Source organism: Varroa jacobsoni, unplaced genomic scaffold (assembly GCF_002532875.2).
Source record: "Varroa jacobsoni isolate VJ856 unplaced genomic scaffold, vjacob_1.0 scaffold_7, whole genome shotgun sequence".
NCBI lineage: Eukaryota > Metazoa > Arthropoda > Arachnida > Mesostigmata > Varroidae > Varroa > Varroa jacobsoni.
The window spans coordinates 257,992-279,029 of record NW_019212909.1 but is presented as its reverse complement, the minus strand read 5'-3'; the positions used below and the strand labels follow the sequence as shown (position 1 = coordinate 279,029).

Here is a 21,038-nt window from a genome sequence, read left to right as displayed (position 1 = left end):
TTTAAGGATATATATATATATATATATATATATATATATATATATATATCTCGACATTTACTCACATTTAGGTAGATAAATATTTATAGATAGATCTTTCGCATACTATTATTAATATCATTATTATGATCATCTCTATCCCATATTATACCACATTTGCTTTCACTTACCGCTTCCATAAATCATTTTTACTATATAATAAAATGTTAGATAAAAATATTGATCATAACTATAGTAATATAAATATTTATATAGTATAATCTATCTTTAGAATAATTAGCATTCATCAGAGTCACACCTAGACAATCCACGGTTTCCTTTTTACCATATATTACCCCCGTTCTCTTAATAGATGTTTTTATTGTTGTTGTTGTTATCGTACAGGCAAGACTGATGAGAACTATACAATAATAATAAATAATAAGAATAATACTAATAATTCGTTACTTCTTTAATTAACTGATAAGGTGGCGAGGCGGAGCGTCGGCTAAGCTAAATGGCCCTGGAACGGAGCCTGTGGCCTATAATGCCACGCACAAAATGTTGACTCCGCCTGCCATACCAATCATAACTGTTTCTCCCGCTACTTTACCCGTTCATCGCCTAAAACGCAACGCTGAAACAAAAAAGCGTTACACCAGGTCATAGTCGTCCCTTTTCCATTTTCTCTAGCCATGCCCCGATTATGAGGCATTTATTGATTTCAAGATTCAAAATGAGGGCTGTACTTAACCAAAGCCCCATGTGCATGCTCAACGGGCCCGCCACAGACCCATTCATCTGCCCATCTGCTATTAACCTGCCCCACTACATTTTTACTGCGGTATTTCAACAACCATATACATGGCCAACTCTGCCACCCAGTACGCACTTTTGTTATCATCTATTCATACTATACAACGAACTCGGCTTAATCCGTTTAGGTACCTTCTTAATCTATTTTCTGTCCCGTGGTGTCAAATTATTATATTTTCTCAATATCAGCAATGTTATCATAATCTTTGCTTGACTTTTTCGTCGTCAACCAGTAAAACGCATCCTTTTTGTTAGGACCGCGGCGTCTGCTTGAATCCGGTTCGAGTTTTCGCGTTCTTTCCATTGTTCCTGTTTTAGTTGTTATGTACGTACAAAAATAGATTTTTATTGCTAACGTATCTACGTTTTTGTCCTCATCGTTTTTGCTTCTACCACTGCAACGCCAATGTGAGCCTTTTTCCGTAGTGCTCTCATTTTTCCGAGTGTTTTTTGCAAATTTCGCACCTATGTTTCTGCAAAGTAGTATAGTTGCTTATAATTATAAGCGCGCGTGTGTTTTTATTCTATCTGTAGTTCCATTTATGTGGTAAGATGTCCCTACGGGCTGTTAACGTTGATTTCCCTCGCCTGCTCATGTTCGTGTACGTAGCCTATAATAACATAGTGATAGGAGTACACATGAGCACATGTTACACTGATCGGTACCGTAACCGGCTCCCGTAACGAATCTCTTCAACACGTCTATTCTATGATTCGTTCGCCTTCTTTTGATCAATCTCCTTTTCACCCGCATCACTACTTTAAACCCTCATCAATCTTACGTCTCACGTCTGCTTTTACTGCCCAGCCACCGGCTCCTCTGCTAGTAGTAGCAGCATTACAACTATTCGTGTTTGTCTCCTTGTTCTATTCATAAGGAGAACAGGAATTTCTCCTTGGGCCGCAGCTGACGTGTTCACGGCAGCGACGCTTAGCATATTCGTCATCCGCCAGAAATGAAAAAAAGAGGCTGTGGCCAGCTGGCTGGACAAACCAAAGCATTACCCGAAACACATTCGCGTGACCTTTTGCCAAGCATCACCATCATATATATATATATATGTATACTTAGAATCCGTATTTTCGTGATTAATGCTATTCTAATTATCATTACAGTCATCACAATTAAATAACCACTTTCAGTTTGTAATTTCCACTTAGGTTTAGCCATGAATTCGAGTTCGCAATTGGGACTCTGTTCTCGATTTTTGCCTCATTCAGCCCTCTATTGTTTTATGTTCATATTGTACACGGGATTGAGTCGAGGGTATACACGAGATCCTTCTGGGTGTTGACAGATGGATTTAACTATCATCAAACTGTTTATCGCGTCTTGTCTTCTCGTTTTTACTTTCTTTCATAGGTTAGGTTCGAATGCTCAGTGAACATCTTACAACACATGACTTGATTGTTGATTACAGATCCACTTACCTCGGTTAAGGCAATAACCCCCGTGCTTCCATTATGTTGTACTTCTTGTCATCACGCGACAGCAATTAAAGCTGTTGCCCCGAACACACAAGCGAAGGAGTCTTTACTTCTGTGCATTTTCTCAACTTCAGGCGGATCTCGTGCTTTCATTTCAGTACATTTGTCTCGGATGTCTCAGTGTTGTGTAGGAAAAAAAAACCACCAAAAACTATAGATCAAACGAAAGTGATCTCGTCTTTTTTCTTCCTTATTAAAAATCTATGTAATCTATGTTTTTGATGTTTTCTTGTTGTTGTTACTGATGATTAGGTATATATATATATATATATATATATATATATATATATGCTCAAGTATACACCGTGTCACATCGAGGCAGCCTTGCTGAGGCTCCCAGCTGGGTCGGAATCCGACTTGGAGGCGGATGTTGAGGACACCTTTCAAGTAGATGACAGAACTGAGAGCGTTGCTTGCTTCTTCCCACACTGATATTTAGGTTGTTATGGTATAACCCACTTTTCGATGCCGCGGCGGCGGCGGCCGCTATTGCTGTTGGTTTAGCGACTGCTGGCGATTTTGTTGCTGCTGCTGCTGCTGCTGTTGCTGTTGTTTTGTTCCGTTCCCCGACTCGCTCCGCCCCACCAACCGCGAATAGCCTGCAACAGCCTCCATCTCATTATCAGTGCTAGTATCTAACAGCATTGAACAGCTCTTACTCACCACCATTGATCATCAGATTCCCTCCTGTTGTTTAACTACCAGCACTACTACTACGATTATTACTAGTTCTATTAGTACGAATCAAGCGGTCACACTCCTGCAATGAGAGCAAGGCGAATTAAATTCAGACGTTACTGACATGTTATCATGTTGCTTTCATTGTGGACGCAAATAAATCTATATTGTGTATACTGCATTGTAATTACACTAGTCGTGCTCAGTACAGGCTAAATGTACACTTGTGGATAGCGGATAGATTATCTAACGAAAAAAACATTAAATATATCAGGAGGCCACAGAAGAATTCTTGATTGCCTTTGTTGCAGCATATAAGTTCCGGAGCAGTGACATAAATAAGCGTGTCTTTTTGAGATTGAATCTACTGTTCTATTTAAAATCACTCGTAGATACGCATGTTTTGCCCAACATATTTATCGAAATCGTGATTTAGCCCGTCAGCCACCATTTGAGCAATTGAAGATTATACAAAAGGAAACTACTTATTTTTTCTACTTATTTTCACTTACTTATTTTACTTACTACCTGTTCACCGCAAAATTAAACAAGAATCCACTTAGCACTCATCATTAGAGATTGTCAAATTTAATTTACAATATAATTTAATTGAGTTCGTAAGAATAACTTATTAAGTAAACTACGCTACCTGGAGGCTGTGGTGGCGGCTGTTGGGGCTGCTGTGAGGCGGGAAGCGGCGGGGGACCCTGCTGGGCGCCACCAGTTGGAGGCTGCTGCTGCTGATTGCTTTGGCCCGTCGGAGCTCCGGTAACTGGTGCCGAAGGTGGCCCTCCCACTACGGATCCTCCAGGCTGCACAGGCATTGCGTTCGGAGGCACCGGCACCCCAGGCTGAACGACCGCTTGAGGAAACGGCGGTCCATGGGTGGGAGCGTGTTGCCCATGGGGGCCACTGTGAGGACCGAGTGGCGGCATGACCGCCATGTTCATGTGCGGCCCATGATGGGGTGGCGGCGTGCCCGTAGGAGCTCCGCTCGATGGATTAATAGGGCTCATAGCTAGTAGCATCGGCTGTCCCCATTGTGGCTGGCCAGGATACGCCAACAGCGGCTGCTGACCGTGAGGTCCGCCATGTGGACCCCCTACGCCACCCGTGGGAGGTGTAGGAGCACCCGATTGTCCCCCGCCACCAGGTGGTTGAGGTTGAACAACGAATGCGAGAGCCTGGCCTGGTGCACCCTCAAATTGCTGATACAATAATTGCGTAGGTTGATCTCGCAGGAACACTTGTTGCGGGTGACCAGCAATGTGCAATGCCGCTGGATATTCTCCTTGGTGGATAGGTCCTACCATAGACGGGGAGCCTACGCCGCCAACGCCCGGACCAGCGGGAGGGGACATGACACCTCGTGTCTGGACTATCTGGTTGTAATTTAGTACTTGAACCTGCTGCCCGTGTTGCATAGCAATCTGAGGCTGCATCACGGTCACCGGCGGAACACCTCCAGGCGGTGCAGGCCCGTAATGAGGAGGTGGATACCTGCAGCCAAAAACAACAGTAGAACGTGCTTAATCTGGGCTCGGTTATGAATGACAATCAGCCACATACATTAGATTTTATTACTTCGAAACCATACTGAACGGCTCTATACTTCAACGAATATTGAGTCCAGGTTCACTGCTAATGGCTTGTTGAATGGCCCCATTGGGCTTGTGAAACCAGTACGTGAAGCGCAAAAACAATAGTTACAAGCCACTGTAAAATGGTAAAATGAACGTGCACTAGAAAGACTCACGACAAAACTGAAGAGAAAGATATGCTCGTAGCATATAGTTCAATAAGCCGGTTATTAAATGATGGCGTAAACTCACCCAAGAACGACCTGCTGATGCGTCTGTGGGCCTCCGGTCACAAGCGGCGCCCCCGTGACGTGCATTGTCGTTTGATCCACAGCTTGTCGGTTATTACCACCTTTATTTCCGCGATATTGATGATTCCGTCCTCCTTGGTGGGCTCCAGCTCCGCCAGGCTGGTGAGCCCCACCGTGGCCATGCGTCGGTGGTACATGACCTGGTGAATGGGCCTGGAACGTTGAAAATACGGGTGTGCCCGGTAGGATTAGGTGCTGCGGGACCATAATGGGCCGATTGGGTGTCGGATGCCCACCAGCGTGCATCACCTGTGCAGGCGGTGTACTCTGTTTACTGTGCGTTACTGTCGTTTGCGTCACGTGAGTTGTTTTCGGATTGAAGACAAACTCTGCAGCGTTGGGGTTAAGTGTGCTCTTCTTGACGATCTCGTCGGTGCTGGTCGAGACTGCCGACGTAGACTGGGACGCGGGAGCAGGCGAGGGCGTTTGTGGAGGTTGTTGGTTTGACGTGACACTATCAGCTTTCACAGCTTCGGCCGGAGATGTGGCCGATGCTCCACCCATCGGTTGCTGGCCTGCAGACTGCAAAGGTTGTTGCTGGCCGGCCTGCGGAGGTTGGCTGCTAGTCGCAGGAATGCACGGGGTGGCAGTAATGGTAGCCAAAGGAGGCGTTCGTTTGCCTTCATGGAGAACATGCGCCGATGCAGCCACATGCTGCTGCTGTTGCTGTAACGAGGGCGGTGGCGTCGACCGCTGTTGCTGCTGCTGCGTTGGAGGCTGAGTTAGTAACGCGTTATGACCCACTCCAGCAGGCGGAGGTCCTTTATCCTCTCGTTGCTTGTCTTGCAATTTCTCCTGCTGTTGCTGTTGTTGTTGCTGTTGCTGCTGCGTTGGTTGTACTTTTGGTGGTGGTGACGTTCGCGCAGCAGGTGAGGATCGCTCATTTGTTCCTCTACGACCTTCATCTTTAATAGGCTGTGGTGGCCTTGGCTGACCACCGCCTGCTGCCGCAACAACTACTTGCGTTGGATGGAGCACTGGCAGTGGGACATGCGGAGCTGGTGAATTTGTCGGTGATAAACGGGTGTGTCCACCACGTGTATTTGGATTTCCCGACGTATGATGCGTGGGATGTGAAGTTCCGCCACGCTGTTGAGAACCTCCCTTAGACTGACCGCCATTAGCATTGGGAGCGCCTTGTTTGTTGCGTCTGCCACCAGAATGTACATACGAACTTCGAGAGTCGTTTTTCGATTCCTTGACAACAGCTGAGTACTTCAACTCCTCATCGTCTCCGTCGCAACCTATTTCCAACTCATTGTTGCGCTTATGCTGCACATTTGACTCAATTTCCATTGCGATTCGTACTGCCTCTGCTTCGCGCCGTTGGAACTCCGGATCATCGTTCCGTTGCTCGTACTGATACGTGTAACCTTCAAGATTTTCCCGATACGTCGTTTCGACGCCGAATTTGCTTTTGTTTGTTTTGAACATTTCCTCAGGGTCCCAGCTTGTTGCCGCTGACATATCTTCTAGTTGGCCTTCTTCAACCGATTTACCTTCGGGCTCATCATCCATCCAGGCCTGCAAGTCCCTCTCAATCGGACGCCCATTTGCCCCTCGTGAGATCGCGGCGTCTGTAAAAGCGTTATCTGCAAACATTCGATTCGTTAAGCAAAATCTTTTAATATAACAACGTTACTCGTTTTTACTTAGAATGAGCATTATATTAACAGACCTGCTTTGCATAAATTTGAAGAATCTGCACCCGTCTCACTGCTTACAGTATAGTCCTTTATGTACTTCTGAAATTTGGATTTTTGAGACGGGTTATGATTCTATAATCTATTAGTGTTTTCAGTACTAGGTTCAACTCGATTCTCCAACACAGGTCAAAGGTGAAACACATGCTGTGTATATATACGTAGGTCCATGCGAGTACGGATCCTCCTACCTTTGGTGGCGTAGTCCATGTCGATATTATACGCTGTCACGCTAATCACGTCCTGTAGACTAAAAACCATAGTTTCTTGGAGCGGCTGGTGAGAGGGGTCAGCATTTTTCAGCCGTTCCATGTTCCGGACGAGACCAGCGAGATGTCCCGGAGCAGACTGTGCGGCTGCTGCTGCTGAATCTAATGGCAAACCTCCACGCCCGTCGGGACTACTTCGTTCCCTATCGGGTGAATCTATAAGAACCCCATCGAGGACAATTTGTAACTCCGGCGATAACGTGTAGAATAACCCCTCATAAATTTCTTTCTCGCCTCTTACGCGAACTTCGACTGTGTGACCCTGCAACACAATACAATACAATACAGAGATTTTGACAATACATACAACTGCTATTTTGGCTGCTCAGTATAAGCAGTAATGATAATGGTAACCGCAAGTAGCTCTCTGTAAGCCGAAAGTAAGCTTCACTTAACCAATGAACTCGAAGAACAGTGTTTCATTGCTCGGAATTTGTCGCTTTCTAAAATAAAACCGACATGATGAGAAATCAGTGAATGACTCTACGAGTACGACGTCTTCTATAGCTGGTAAGCCCAAATCAATATTTGGCCAGATGATGCAATTATTCACGGAAGCACGGTAAATGAATTGATCTATAACGGAGATCTACCTTAATCCTTAACACTGCACAACCGGGTCGTGTTCTCGCTAAGACAAGCACGTGCCTATGATAATAGATCAAAACCGTTGACTGACATCAAAACAAAAGCACATTTCGTGTTGCTTCCAAGGTGCCGGTCTCAACCGAGTTGCAGAGTTTAAAACCCGGCTGTATCAAACCCATCAATCACAGCTAATTAATAAAAACAGCACTCGTAATCAGTGACGCTCTCCAAACGTTCAGAGTCCAAATGGATGTCCTCCTTATGTATTTACCTCTCCACTGCAACTAACCCCTTGCCCCTTAGAGCGCCAGAATCTTTTCAATATATCACTCAGGCTGTTGTAAATACTGATTTCAGAACGAGTGGGCCGACAAGAAGGGTGAAGGTCGACAAAAGGATGAACCAAATGACTCACGCTGATTCACGCCCCTTCGCACAGCGTGAGTGCTAACAGGGTTTCTTCTTGGACGACGACAACAAGCGTCACAGTTAGTGCACCGTTCCCAATACGGTACAAACGAATACACGTTTCTCACCCGCGTTTTAAATACGTGTACGTGTCAAGGTTATGCAGCAACAAATAAACAGTTTTGCTTAACAGTTAAGAAAATGATCGCATACTTGTACTAGACATTGTGTGCAAAATAACGGCAAGCTTTTCACCGTTGTTCATTGGCGTTTAAAACTGCATTGAAATTTCGACGACAGACTGACACATTATATATATATATATACATGATTAGTTGACATTCGTTCATTGTACGAACCACGAGTGCGGCAACGGCATGCATAAATCGGGCATTGTTATAAACTCCGTCGGGTCCCTGCGCGAGTCCTGCTAGTCCTGGTGCGACAAAAACGCCGTCCCTTGGAGAGCCAGGTCCAACGCTGTTCGCCGAAACGATGCTCGAACCACCCAAAGTTGCAGATCCCGCTGCTGTTGTTGCTGTTGATGAAGCTGTTTGTTGTTGAGTCGTTCCAGAGGCAGGCCCATCGCCTCGATCGCGGCCGATGCTAGCGCCGCCGGCCTCTAAATTTCGAGTGGCGCTCGTTCCACCACTGCCGCCACTCGCGTCGTTGCTGCTCGTGCTGTTACTGTTGTAGCAATCGTCGAACATTGACAAACACAAACCATACAATTCTACGAATTATACGATGAAAACAACGCAGGCGAGGTGGCATCTTATGGATCTCGGCTGGGATAAAGGTTGATGCCATTATAAAATAACGATACTAACGGTTTTCGAACTGAGGTATAATACAAACAGCACATTACTAATCATTATGGCTCTGCTGATCTTTTTTTATATTCATCCAAGCAATAGTCACAATTATTGTGAAAATTGTTAAAAAAAATTTCGCAATTAACTATTATATATTATCCAAATATATTAATATTATCACAAAACAATTATGAAATACATCACTACAACCATCCAGAAGATTGTAATATTATAGCCGTATCTCGGCCGTACTTTAAAACGAATTTTCCTCAGAGCTTAAACGTTGTTCCTACCATGCCCCTCGAATCGAAAATTTCGCGTCATGTGAAAAATATTAGAGATTTTGATAAAACAAACATGAGTTCATGCTTTACACGCCGAGTAACAGAAAGATAAATAGGAGTATTATAATCAAGCGAAATTATTTTTACCAGGTTGTTCAATAGTACATCTTCGTTAATAAAGGATACGCTCGAATTCTGCATTTAATTGTGATTTTCTTACTTTAGATTACTGATAGCGGCAGCGGCAGCGTTGTTGTTATTATTGTTGTTTGAGATAATGCTATTAGAAGATCCCGTCGTGGCGCTAATACTGCGAGGGCCCAGAAAAGAAGGTTGGACCGAGTTCGTTGCTGTCGAGAGTCCTTTGTCTACTACCGGCGTTCGATCCGAGCTGGCATTTTTCCCACCGCTTCGTTGGTTCCTATTCGTTTGATATGGCCAAAAAAGAGGCAGACAAAAAGAAAAAAATACCACAAATTAAAAACAAAAAAAAAGAACATATTTTTGTAGTCCTATAGAATACAATTAGATATTATCGGATAAATCTGGATTTCATTTCACCGCAATAAATATCTTTGACTTATTTGGGTTTCAAAGAAATTTTCAGTGTAATAATCTATTGGGTAACTATTATCCACGGCTCAGATTTTTTTCTCCTTCGTGCGCTTTGTGCTTTGCTAAATGCGTGCTTCCTCCATTGAGTTGAGCAGAAACAAATATAGAGTGACATTTGCAAAGTGTAAATATTCGTATTACCTGGAAATCGATTGCTCGCGTCGGAAAAATGAAACATGAATACATCAGCTCTGCCGTCTCACTCTATCTTTTTTTTAGCATTTCTTGTGCTGAGTATCAGAAGTAACACGATCCTATCAAAATGCAGTCTTTTCAACCTGTCACGTGAAGTTGTATTTTGCCTTTGACTCGCACACACCTTCCTGTTTACCTTGTTTGAAACAATGTTTCATTATGTTCTATACTGGCATGAAATAACAGGTTGGTCTCATCACACTGAGTCTGCGAAAATCGGGTTAGACTATATAATAGTCTAACCCGATCGGTCGGTATCGCATGGGAGTTGCCGCTTTGTCTCTGTTGCTAGCAATGTGGCTATACGGAACAACCTTTGACACTTGCGCAGGTGAATCTTTTGAGGTTCGCAACCAATTTAGTGCCATCTAAAATCCTTCCCAGGGAGCTAGCTCCTCCCAAGAAAAAGAGAAGTTCGTCTACTGCCGGTCTCAAATTGAATAAATGTTTCAACTTTTACCCTATGATGCTGTCAGGCACTGTTTCAGACCTAGACCGCCACCTCATCGTCTGTCCCTATGTTTAGTAAACAAACATGCTACCATTGCACCCCCCATATACTAAGACCTTTAGAACGAAATAGCAGACGCTGTAACGCACGGGCTTGCAATTACGCGATGCCGTGTGGCGCGTCCTTTTTCAGACCATGAATGCGCCCAAAAGCAACAAGTCGCCACTTAAATCGCTAAGAGCGGCTGGTGTAGTGGCGCGAATCGTAGGGCACGTGATTGGGATAATTTTTCGAATTTTTAAGCATGAAAAAGTTACTCAGGTGTGAGAACATCATAGAGTTTTCTCATCGGGCCGAGCTAACTTACCAAAAGTTATAAGAATGTCCAGTGCCGCTTTCAAGGTCATTTCGAAGGATCGGCACGAAATTTATTTATTCATACATATATACACTTTGTGTTTATTTTAGATTTTGAAATATCTATATAAGCTCGACAACGGCATCGCAACGAAAAGCCTTCAAGTGTCTCCGAAGCCATTGCTACCGCATTGATGAATCTAACCTTATAAATATACATCAGCCAGAGACCAGCTTACACAGTTCTAGGTTGAAAGTAATTAGTATCTGAATGGTGCTAATTCCGATTGACAAGCGATTTCTACTGTCTATTGAGAAATGAGATGTCTCCCTATAGAGGGGCTAATTCCCATTTCAAAAAAGAGAGATTGCCATTTCAGACCGTCCGTACTGGCTTGACCTCTTCCTGATAAAAGCACATCTGTCATTTCATTTGGTTCTTGAATGAGAATATTTAATCTTTAAAACAATAAAATATTTTGATACGTATGCCAGATATCGCTTGATTAATTGTCAGTGCCTTTAAGAAATAGATATCCGGCTCGCTTTAACCTTCTGAAGGACAGTCTGACGGTACTAAAATTCGTCTTGCAATTTAAATTGTTGCTGTTGCCGTAATTTATGGTGCATATTCACTACCCGTTTGATATAACGCGAGAAAATTAAAAAACTCGACTAACAATATTAACAAATGTAGTTTATTAAAAATAGCGAAGATCTCTGAACCTTATTAAAAAAAAAGTTTTATAAAGCATGTTTTGTTAAAAAAAAATTCTGGACAAGCCATTGAGGCGTGCCAATAAAAATATTATAATATATGGCGAATAGAATTCGATCGTAGCGTTGCCAATAATAAGAATAGTTAGATCATCTCATAAAAGATTGTATTAACTGAATTTGCTCTGCGAAATTGGTCAGATTACAACAGATCATTAAAGCGTTCAGAGAGCATTTTAATACGCAAAAATAGATTAAATACCTGACTGGTTTTTTGTATACCAATGGTTTACAGAACTTAATTGCAATTTTTGACAAACTCGCCATAAGTATAACCCTGCAAAACACACTGTAAGACCAGCCAATTCTGTTAAGGGCTGCAAAATTCTGGCATTTTGTTCAATAGAACCTGAAGCTTTGAATTTATCTTGCCAAGTTGCCATTTGCAGCTTTCATACAGCTTTGGGAAGTAGTCCCCCTGCTAATAAAAAGACTGCCAAATACTCAAATATATACAAAAATTCTACATTTAAGCTCTGCTTTTCGTCATTTACTATTAAGTTATAATTAAAAACGGCAGTGCGTCCTTCCTTAAGTGGAAAGAATGCGGAGTAAATTGGTTCAGGTTAACCTGGGCTGTTATTTGAAAACGTGAAGATAAATCGACAAATAATTAAGTAAAACATTTATCCTAAAAGGTAAATCCAAGCATTTTTGTAACCTAAAGCAATAAACCCCTGGCAAATCATGCGTATTTCAAGTGTGTGCAATACGCACGTTGGTAAAACAAATATTCTGAAATATATAAACTAAAATTTAACTTACCACCTTCAAGATCACTGAAATCGGCAAATATATATTAAGCTGCCCGAAGCTATTTCTCGGGTCAAAACATTTGAATAATTTTTAACCTAAGTACCACAAGCCCATAAGCACAAAATTTTATAAATAATTGTGCCAAGTCTACAGTAATCTGTGACTACACTCTGACTCAGTTTGATTACAATGAAAAGTTTACTTCTAAGCTTTTTTTCACCTTTAAAGATACCTTTAGGTATTAAAAGTCGAAACCCAGTAATTAATTCTATGTTTCTCGAACATAAGAGCACAAGTGGGCAAATAGACCTTCAGCAAAACAGTTCGTTACTACCATAGTCACAAATAGAAATTCGCACATCGTGGGCTACCAAAAGGTGACTAGTTTTCAAAAGCTCAAACGGGAGAACCGAGTTGCTAACACCATAGAGGCTTTGAGCAGAACAGAACATCGACAATGTCGGCTCAACTTTTTCGAAACATATGTTATGATATTGTAACGAAAATATTGAAGACGCAGAAAAAAACCAAATTTCTTGAACTGGGTTTAGGACAAATGAAAAAATTTGCGGCGTACTCTACAGAAAATTAATGCTAAGGTGTGAACGCCGTCGCTATAAACAAAATATGAGTCACTCTGCGCTGCCACCACCAAAGGATCAGACAAGAGGATGACACCGAACGGAAGAAAAAGGCGTTTCACTGGCAGCGTCGAACGGATTGCGTTATAAGCATACCCACATAGGGTATCAAAGACATCCGTTCGTACAAGATATGACTCGAAAGGGAACGCTTAATGCTGCCGGAGATCAGAATTTCCAAAGAACCTCATGGATGTGTGTTGCAGCAACCGACAAGATATAGCATGATTACTCGACGACAATTCACGACTTCATCGCGTGGCTTCCACCACGGCCAGGAACTGATGTGAAAGAAACCAGCAATGACTTAAGCCGTCACATTCTCCAGACTCGGGTCCACATTACTTCGATTGCTGGCATGCCTCAAAGAGGTTCAGAGATGGCGTACCGCATCCCACCATCGATAGTCTCAAGTAATGAGGTCATCTATGGTAATGCAAGTCGCAAGCACACAGCTGTTGAGAAGAGCCTAAAGAGCTAGTCAGACTACAAACGGTCGTGTATCTAACGTAAATCAAAATATCATTGTTCTATATTCCATCGATTAAAAATATTTAAATTGTGCAGCCCGTTAAATAGCTACAGAAAACCTAAAATATATCACTTTCAGAAGACCCCGTGCCTGGAAAAACTTACTTTCATGCTTTAGAGAAACGCGTCTTGAGAACCTGTATAGCCAGTGTTGACAGGGAACACGGCCAAACGCGGTAGCTTGTCTCATGTTTGATGTAGAAGTAGTTGTTGTGTTTCGTATTATAGGGCGTCATATAGTGGCGATCCCGAGATTCTAAACCTTAAGCTTTTCCTTTATTTCTTTGGGATAGACTGTAACATTGACGGTACTGTATTTTCTAACAACAAAAGCATCTGTCAGTAAATGCATGCGTCCACCATATTGCTCCCTTTACTCTCGCATGAATGAACAAATGGGTTCATGTGAGTACATTTACCAACAATACAAAGCTAAGGTGGAAGTAAGAGTTCTCTTCTAGCCAAAGGTTCCTATCACACTAGACTCTGGCATCACAGGTGGCGATGTTCCAATACGTCATCACGTCGGCATAAAAAATAATTAGAAGTTCAAGTACGTCTTAGAGACGCTATGCTATTATGAATTATACGCCACCTGACTATTTTCTCGATCTCAATCTCTGTTCTCTCCTTCTATATATGTGTATATACGTACTGCGTCCATCTTGTGGTTCGTCCTGCTTACATGATGTGCTTGTAAGTTCAGAGAATTTCCTTCTTAGACGGCACTTCTTTATCGATTATTTGGATATATTTTTTAAATAGGCATTTCTTCCTTGTTCCATTTCGTGGTCGTTATCACATAGATGAAGTAGTCTAACGAGCAAAGCGCGTGCAAAGCGAGGTCCACGAGTTGACCTCCACGGATGACTAACGGCACATGGTATGCATTTAATAATAGGGCAATCTAACACTACCAAGTTTAATCTGTTACTTTCTCGTTAATCATTTGCATATAAGATATCCATGCAGTAAACCGAGAAATATGTTTACCAGTCGTCTTTCTAGATTCAGTTCTAAAATAGTATTCTCTGAGCAAATGTTTGATTGATACGACGATAACTTTAGTACCATACTGATTGCATCAGCATTTAGAATTTGCGGGATTTTTTTACGTGCTAGATAATAGATGCTCATGCCATGTATCATTATGTCCATGGCGTTGTAAGTGAAAGTATGCCTTTTTAACCTAAAGAGTCGTCGCACAATGCTATTCGAAAACGAGGTACGTCTCCACAGAAGTTCAGTCACAATGACAAAAAGAAGTAAAGGGGAACAATACAGACATTAAAATGTGAGCGCTCAGAATTCCAAGTCTCCCTATAAGGATTCTGATGAAAGATGGAGTGGTCGATTAGACGTCGTCAGAAGTTTGAAACCCTGAATAGTCGCACGCGATGTTCACCCATTACGAATAGGCATTCGTTATCAAGGGTATTGATGCCGATATCTTTTGAAAAACCGATCTGTCTCCGATGCTGCCATCTAATGAATGATGACTATTAATAAACTAACAAGCAATAGTAAGATGCTGTCACAGTAGTGGCCTTACGTTTTGCACGTCTGTCATGTCTGTGCCTGTATGCGTTCGTTTGAGCATGTGCGAGAAAGTATGTGCGTCTCCATACCTCGGGCCGGCGGTCCCGTTGCTCTTGACGTTCCTTTTCTTGTCTGTCGCCTGTTGGTTCATGGCGACATCAAATCGCTCCGGTGGATTTCCTCACTGATTGCTTCTGCTACAGTTGCTGTCGGACTAATCTGTTAGTGCTATTATACTGCGTTCGTTGTTGTGGATAGAGCCTTCCGGCCAATCCGAACAGGGTGGCTGAATAAAGAGCAGCAGCACCACCAACACGTACCGTCTACTTCCGCCAACTCTAATCAACGATTAGTAGTGAGAACGACACTTATATGTACTATTGCTACTGACTGTTTTTCTGAACGTCAGAGGCAATTCTCGAATACAACTTCATACTCTTGCTCCTTTCTAAGCTGTCCAAGTCTGCTCCACACTCGATTTTCTGTCGTCGCTATGTCTAGTTCAGTATTCCTGTATGTATCCTTATCCACTCCCGTGTTACTTCCTTCTCGAATAGCTCGAAGGACCAAAAGTAATAATAATGCTGTCGCGTAGATAGGACGAGAGGCGCACAGCTAATACTCACTATACTACTATCCAACCACAAACATGCTGATGATTTGACGGTCAGCACGGAATCAGGACGCTGGAATTACACGCTGTTGCTGCGCTATGCCAGTGGCCGTGCTATTGACGGCACAAAAACTCACTGGCCACTGCACCATACGAAGATTATTGACTAGGTATGGAGCAGCTGTGTGTAACAACACGCACACTGATTCGTCGTAAAGAAAAACACCACTGTCTGGAAAAGCAGCAGCAGCAGCAGCAGCAGCAGCAGCTCGCTATGCGGACGAGTGGGGGTGAACCCGACCTTCTAGAACGGGGCGTTTTAGTAGTAGTAATAATAATAATGGTAAACGATAAGGGCTGGTAGCACGGCGATAACAGACGAGCACGATGGTGGCCTTTGCTGCTGTTGTTGTTATCGTTATTGTGACTAGTGGTGCTGCCACAGCCACGCTGTTGGCAGATGATTCTCTCAGCAGAAATACTGGCCTGTACACTAGGCTACAGTATTCTTCAGCTACCAAACTGTCCGCGTCACAGTTTGCACCGTCAGCGCACTTCACTGCAGAAAACTTCGACTACACTAGTAAACGATTCCGCAACGATAAACAACAACTGTTACTATAAAATTTTCATTACGATTACGTTACTTTCACGAGAGCGGTCTTCGGCCGAGGTTGCCGTGTTACGTTGTTCCCTCCGCTGATTTTCTAGACACCTATCTCAATTCGTTTTTACTGTTTTCACCACAACTGGACATACGCATAGGACACGCGTGTACTGACTCACGCATACACGCAAACTCCTTTTGTTTGCCAGTTAACCCGCCCAGTTATTTCACTGGCTGCTGATAGTGATGGTAATCGTTGTTATGCGCAACTGACGATCCGCTCACCGACGATTGTCGACGTCGACGACGACGACGACGACGACGACGACGATAGCAACAATAACAGCCGATTGAATGGCTAATATCTCCCCATTTTACGCGGACGACCCCTGCTTGTGCTGTTGCGGCTACTTTTGCATCTTTTTCTGAAGCTACTATGGCTACTGCTGCTGCTGTTGTTCGAGTGAACAACGACGGACCCTCAGCTTCGTTACGCAGCGTTTGTACGTCTATTTGTCTATCTGTGCCGGTGCTGCTGCGACTGCTGATACACGGCGTTCGAGAAGTCGAAAACACGAACGTCGCTGGTGGATGGATGTAGGTGCTGCTATTGCTACTGCTAGCGCACTTGTCAGTATCCCTACTGGTGAACTAATGTTTTCACCATCGATGATATTATCAATTGTTGTTGTGGCGATACTGTTGGTGAGCCTTTTTCTGTACTCGCGAGTAATAGTGGGCTCACTCGTACGACAGCCGTCGATGCGGAGTCACACACACACACACTCACACACGCACGCACGCACGCACACGTAAACCCAGCAAACGGCGACGGTAGCGGTAAGTGGCAGCAGCACACACTTGCGTGGCCCCTGAGCACAGAAACACCAATCGATCTGCAACGAAACACAACCCCCCGGAGCACTCACTACTCGCTCCCGTGGTCTGGTGCTGCTAGCCTCGCCTTGGCTGGCCTCCCTGCGTGCGTGCCTGCAGCGTTTCGTCCGTGAGTCTCGAGCCTCGATTGACTGCTGTCTCCAATCAGTTTGTGTATTTGCACTCTGTGCGGCGACTTTTGTGGCTGCCGCTGGCGTCGTTCCTCGGCTGCTGTAGCTCCCGCTGGTGCAGCTCAGGCGACCGCTGCTACACGCACACACAGGTCGTTGTTGGCAGGGTGGGCAAACAAGCACACGCCAATTAGCAAGCGCTGCAGCTGCTCCCGTTGCTGGAATCGAATGCGAGTGAGACAGCAACACGAATACTAGCAGCACACTACTAGCGATAACAGTAGTGGCGGTGGTCGACAGCAGCGGCCCACGACGAGAGAGCAAGAATCAGCTCTACTAATCGACCACCAACATAGTAACAAACGAACGGGCTAAGCAAGCAGCACAACTCCTTCCTTCCTTCTTTACACTGCGACGATATATTTGCAGTGGCTGCTGCTGGTCTTGATGTACACTCACACACTCCTAGCGACGACGACGACGATGACGACGACGATGACGATGACGACGACGACGACGACGGCGGCGGCGGCGGCGGCGGCGACGAGACGGGCACCAGCAACTTGGCTGCTGCTGTTAACTTCTTCCTCGTTGACACCTATTATCGCTCGTTGGCGGCTGTCTTTTACTGCTGCTGCGGCGGCGGCGGCTGTGGTGGTGGTGGTGGTGGCGCACCCCTCCGTTCCTTCCAATCTGGCCGTTGTCGTCGTATCCCTCTGTTCGTCGCGTATGCTCCTACTCCCGCTGCAGCTGCTGCTACGACTCCTGTTGTAGTCAAACAGCTCCCTATGAACGAACACTGCTGATTTTAGCTGCCTAGCAGGCGACAGATCGACCGCAGTCTGTGAGTGCGCGTCTGTGTCAATGTTGTGAGTTGTATATAGAGACGACCACTGGCCACGACGGCCGCCGCAACAACAACAACACCATGGAGACTTGATGCGTAAGGAGCGTATGCGAAAGTCTGTAATTATGTACGGTCCGTCTGTTGATTTCGTTCTATTTTCTGATCTCTGTACTGGCTGCAAGCTGCCGCTAGTTCTGCTGTGTTGCTCGTAGCCCCCAGCCTGATTCCATCGATTACTGCTGTGGCCGCTGCCAACAGCGCACGGACACTGCGACAGTTCACGACAGCGACAGATCGCGGCTCCGCGACAAAACTGAAAGCAAACACAGACATAGACCACGAGCACGGAGTCACACAGACAGACAGACGGTTATGGCCAACAGATAGCAGAAAGCCAACAAACCTCACAGCACGTGGAGCGCGCCAGAATACGAATGTGATTTAGGGCAGGCAGAAAGGAGACAGCGGGCACACGACAAATTCGAATATGTTACAGTTGAAAGCCCGCCTTCGCTGCCTGCAGGTACACGCTATTTTACACATATATGCATGACGTTGTATACAACTGTAGCCGCTATTGCTGTAGCGGCTAAACTGAACCACGCGTGTGCCGTCAGCACCGCAATTTAGGGAGGGCAAAGGATCGTATGAATGTCTAGAGGAGCATATGAGCTGCGAATAGCGCTTTTGAAGCAGGTGATATTGAGCTGGACATACGGGGGGAGGGATTATGAATCGAAACATGATAGAAATTGAGTGAGATAAAACAGAAAAGGGGGAAGAGACTGCGCCGCAGTTACAGACGGGTGCCATAATCCCGATTTGGCGTCCCCAGACGGCTCGACAAACCACTGGGAGAGAGACAAGATCAAAAATCATAAGGAAAAATGTTTTAAATTCAATTATCAGCGCAAAACGACGGAGGATAGGATAAAGAGCGTTCAAATAACATTTTGAGATAACATATTTTTATATTGGGTGGGAAAGAGTTGCAAAGTGAAAACTGACAAAATAAGAATCTGTCTTTGGGAAAGCACCATGAATCACTGCGTTGTTCTAAAAATCGATCAGAAATGCGTTTATAAACTGATCTCCGCACGCATGTAATTACTGGGACGTTTAGCTAAAATTAAACTATAATTTTATAAAATAGTCAAGTTTCCTATATATCTAGGGTAGTCCCCTGGCGTTGAATAGTGAAAAATCTAGGATGCAGTCTGGTCGACTAATGCTATCACTAGTTTATTGCAGCTATACAGACGGATCTGTTCTGGCTTTAATTGGCAGTTTAGAAGAATCCTGCTCGTATTATCTTTTCTGTGACATTTTGCACAGACAAAGTGCACTTGGAGCCGTTAGTCTAAACGTGATGTTACTCTTTACTAATAATAGTAAACACGTACCGATAAGTGGCTTGTATCCTTCACCTCATCAAATAGCTACGAGGAAAAGGCTAAGCTGCAGATTTGTGGTAAGTTGAACTCTTGCTGAGATTCCTACTAGCCGGTAAGCGTGCAATCCTCTAAGGTTGATTTAATCGCTCGCACCGACTAAATCGGCACTGACATGGTATGATAATGCAACACAACGCAATAAAATCTATGTCTTCTAATGTTTAATTTGTTATATCTTCTCTTTTGTTAGCAATTAGAAAGCAATTTCAGCGCTAATCACCGTTAAGGGTATTTATATTCAGCCTCTAGTCAAAAGGAAGATGCCGAATATTAGGCGTACAGAGCCGTATTTAACAATATAAGATCATTTGAACATTTGTTCTTCCTTCAAGATGTCAGATACGCTTGCATCTGATATTCCTTTGCCGCCTAGCGTTTTCATCAGACAAGACACGTTTTACCTTGCCGCGTATGTTCGTCAGTCTTGAGTTCCTTCTATCGCGAGATCCAACAAATTCAACCCGATGAAACGATTTATGAGAGAAATGATTAAAAATTTACTTAGAAGCTAGGCTTGTAAACAAAGTAAACAATTTTGGTATAAAAGGTTGCGGTAAGAAAGTAACACCTTGTAGTGTATAAGGAACAGGTTGTAGTGTATTGTTTTTGGCGCATTTCTCTGCCGTTCGTTCACTTTACTTGTTGACGATCTGAGTCAACATCATGTCCCTATCACAACATCCTTATAGCGTTTACCAACATCATCTAATCTCTGTAAATGACAACGAGACAGAAATAATTAGGTAGCCATATATTTGGATCATCAAGGTGACGCTTCAATGAACCTTATATATGTCATAGTTTCTCTATATTAATTAACAAAACGCCTTCTTAATTCGACAAAACGATGACCTTTCTATTAGTAGAATCGATCTCCGTTTAATCATTAGAGGAGACGTGGGATAGGCAAAGTACGTAGTACTAATTTAATCATTTGAAGCAAGCATGACAACAACGACGACGAGGACGACAACGACAACGACGCTGATGATGATGACGATGGCATTGACGATGAAGCTGGCACATGCAGACCAATTCTGCGTGATCTGTAATTTAGCTTACCTCGCCCGATGAGAGGTTGATCCGGGAGCTCTAGCGTGCATGACTAGGCAGAAGTCAGGTCGGTCCGTTTACCGTGAAAATCGAACATAACAATTACTGTCCCTGCCGCACCTTTAAACGTATTTTATGCTACAGAAATAATCACGATGATCATCACCAACTGCTAGCACGTTTTTCGAAGCTCAACTCACTTCAGCCTGTGCACCTTTGTATGAGGCTAACCGCAAATAACTAAATCCTTGTGTCTAACAAAACAGATTTTTACATGGACACATGCTCGCTGAGCAATATCCTGATACATCTTTTACTACATCACTTTTTTTAAGCAGCTGTCGCTTTTGCAAAGAGGAGCGACAAGAGTTGTCTGGTGCACTGACGCGCGAACGTTTGGCACGTCGCAGCATTGACTGTTCGCACGTTTGGGATGCACGATTGCACGTTGAAGAACAATCAGTGAGCTCAAATGTCACAAGACCCAAGTGCGCGATGATGCGTTTCGTATAGGGCAACGAAAAAGTGTAAACCACTAGAGCTACAGCGTTTAGCAGATTAGATTTAACAGAATAAGGTAAATACCACGACATGTCCAACTTTAATATCCAGATCACAAGTGCGGATCATTGCCTCTCAAACGTAACTATGTCATGTAAAAACTAGGCCAGACAAA

General features: G+C 43.9%; 1 protein-coding gene across 3 annotated transcripts; it reads right to left on the bottom strand.

The window, feature by feature from the left end:
* Window positions 1-1,738: 1,738 nt before the first annotated feature.
* On the bottom strand, window positions 1,739-20,764 carry LOC111260570 (uncharacterized). 3 transcript variants are annotated; one of them, XM_022833623.2, is made up of 8 exons: window positions 20,372-20,764; window positions 14,871-18,168; window positions 9,140-9,340; window positions 8,180-8,507; window positions 6,747-7,086; window positions 4,794-6,444; window positions 3,611-4,461; window positions 1,739-3,043 (listed from the first exon to the last, which is right to left on the bottom strand). In XM_022833623.2, exons 2-8 carry the CDS (start codon window positions 14,930-14,932, stop codon window positions 3,036-3,038), a joined length of 3,441 nt encoding a protein of 1,146 aa, XP_022689358.1. In that variant the 5' UTR covers window positions 14,933-18,168; window positions 20,372-20,764; the 3' UTR covers window positions 1,739-3,035. The 3 variants fall into 3 exon arrangements, with proteins under 3 accessions (XP_022689358.1, XP_022689206.1, XP_022689284.1); XM_022833471.2 differs by having other exon boundaries at window positions 1,739-2,882; XM_022833549.2 differs by lacking the exon at window positions 14,871-18,168 and having other exon boundaries at window positions 1,739-2,882; window positions 20,372-20,763.
* Between the last annotated feature and the right edge of the window lie 274 nt (window positions 20,765-21,038).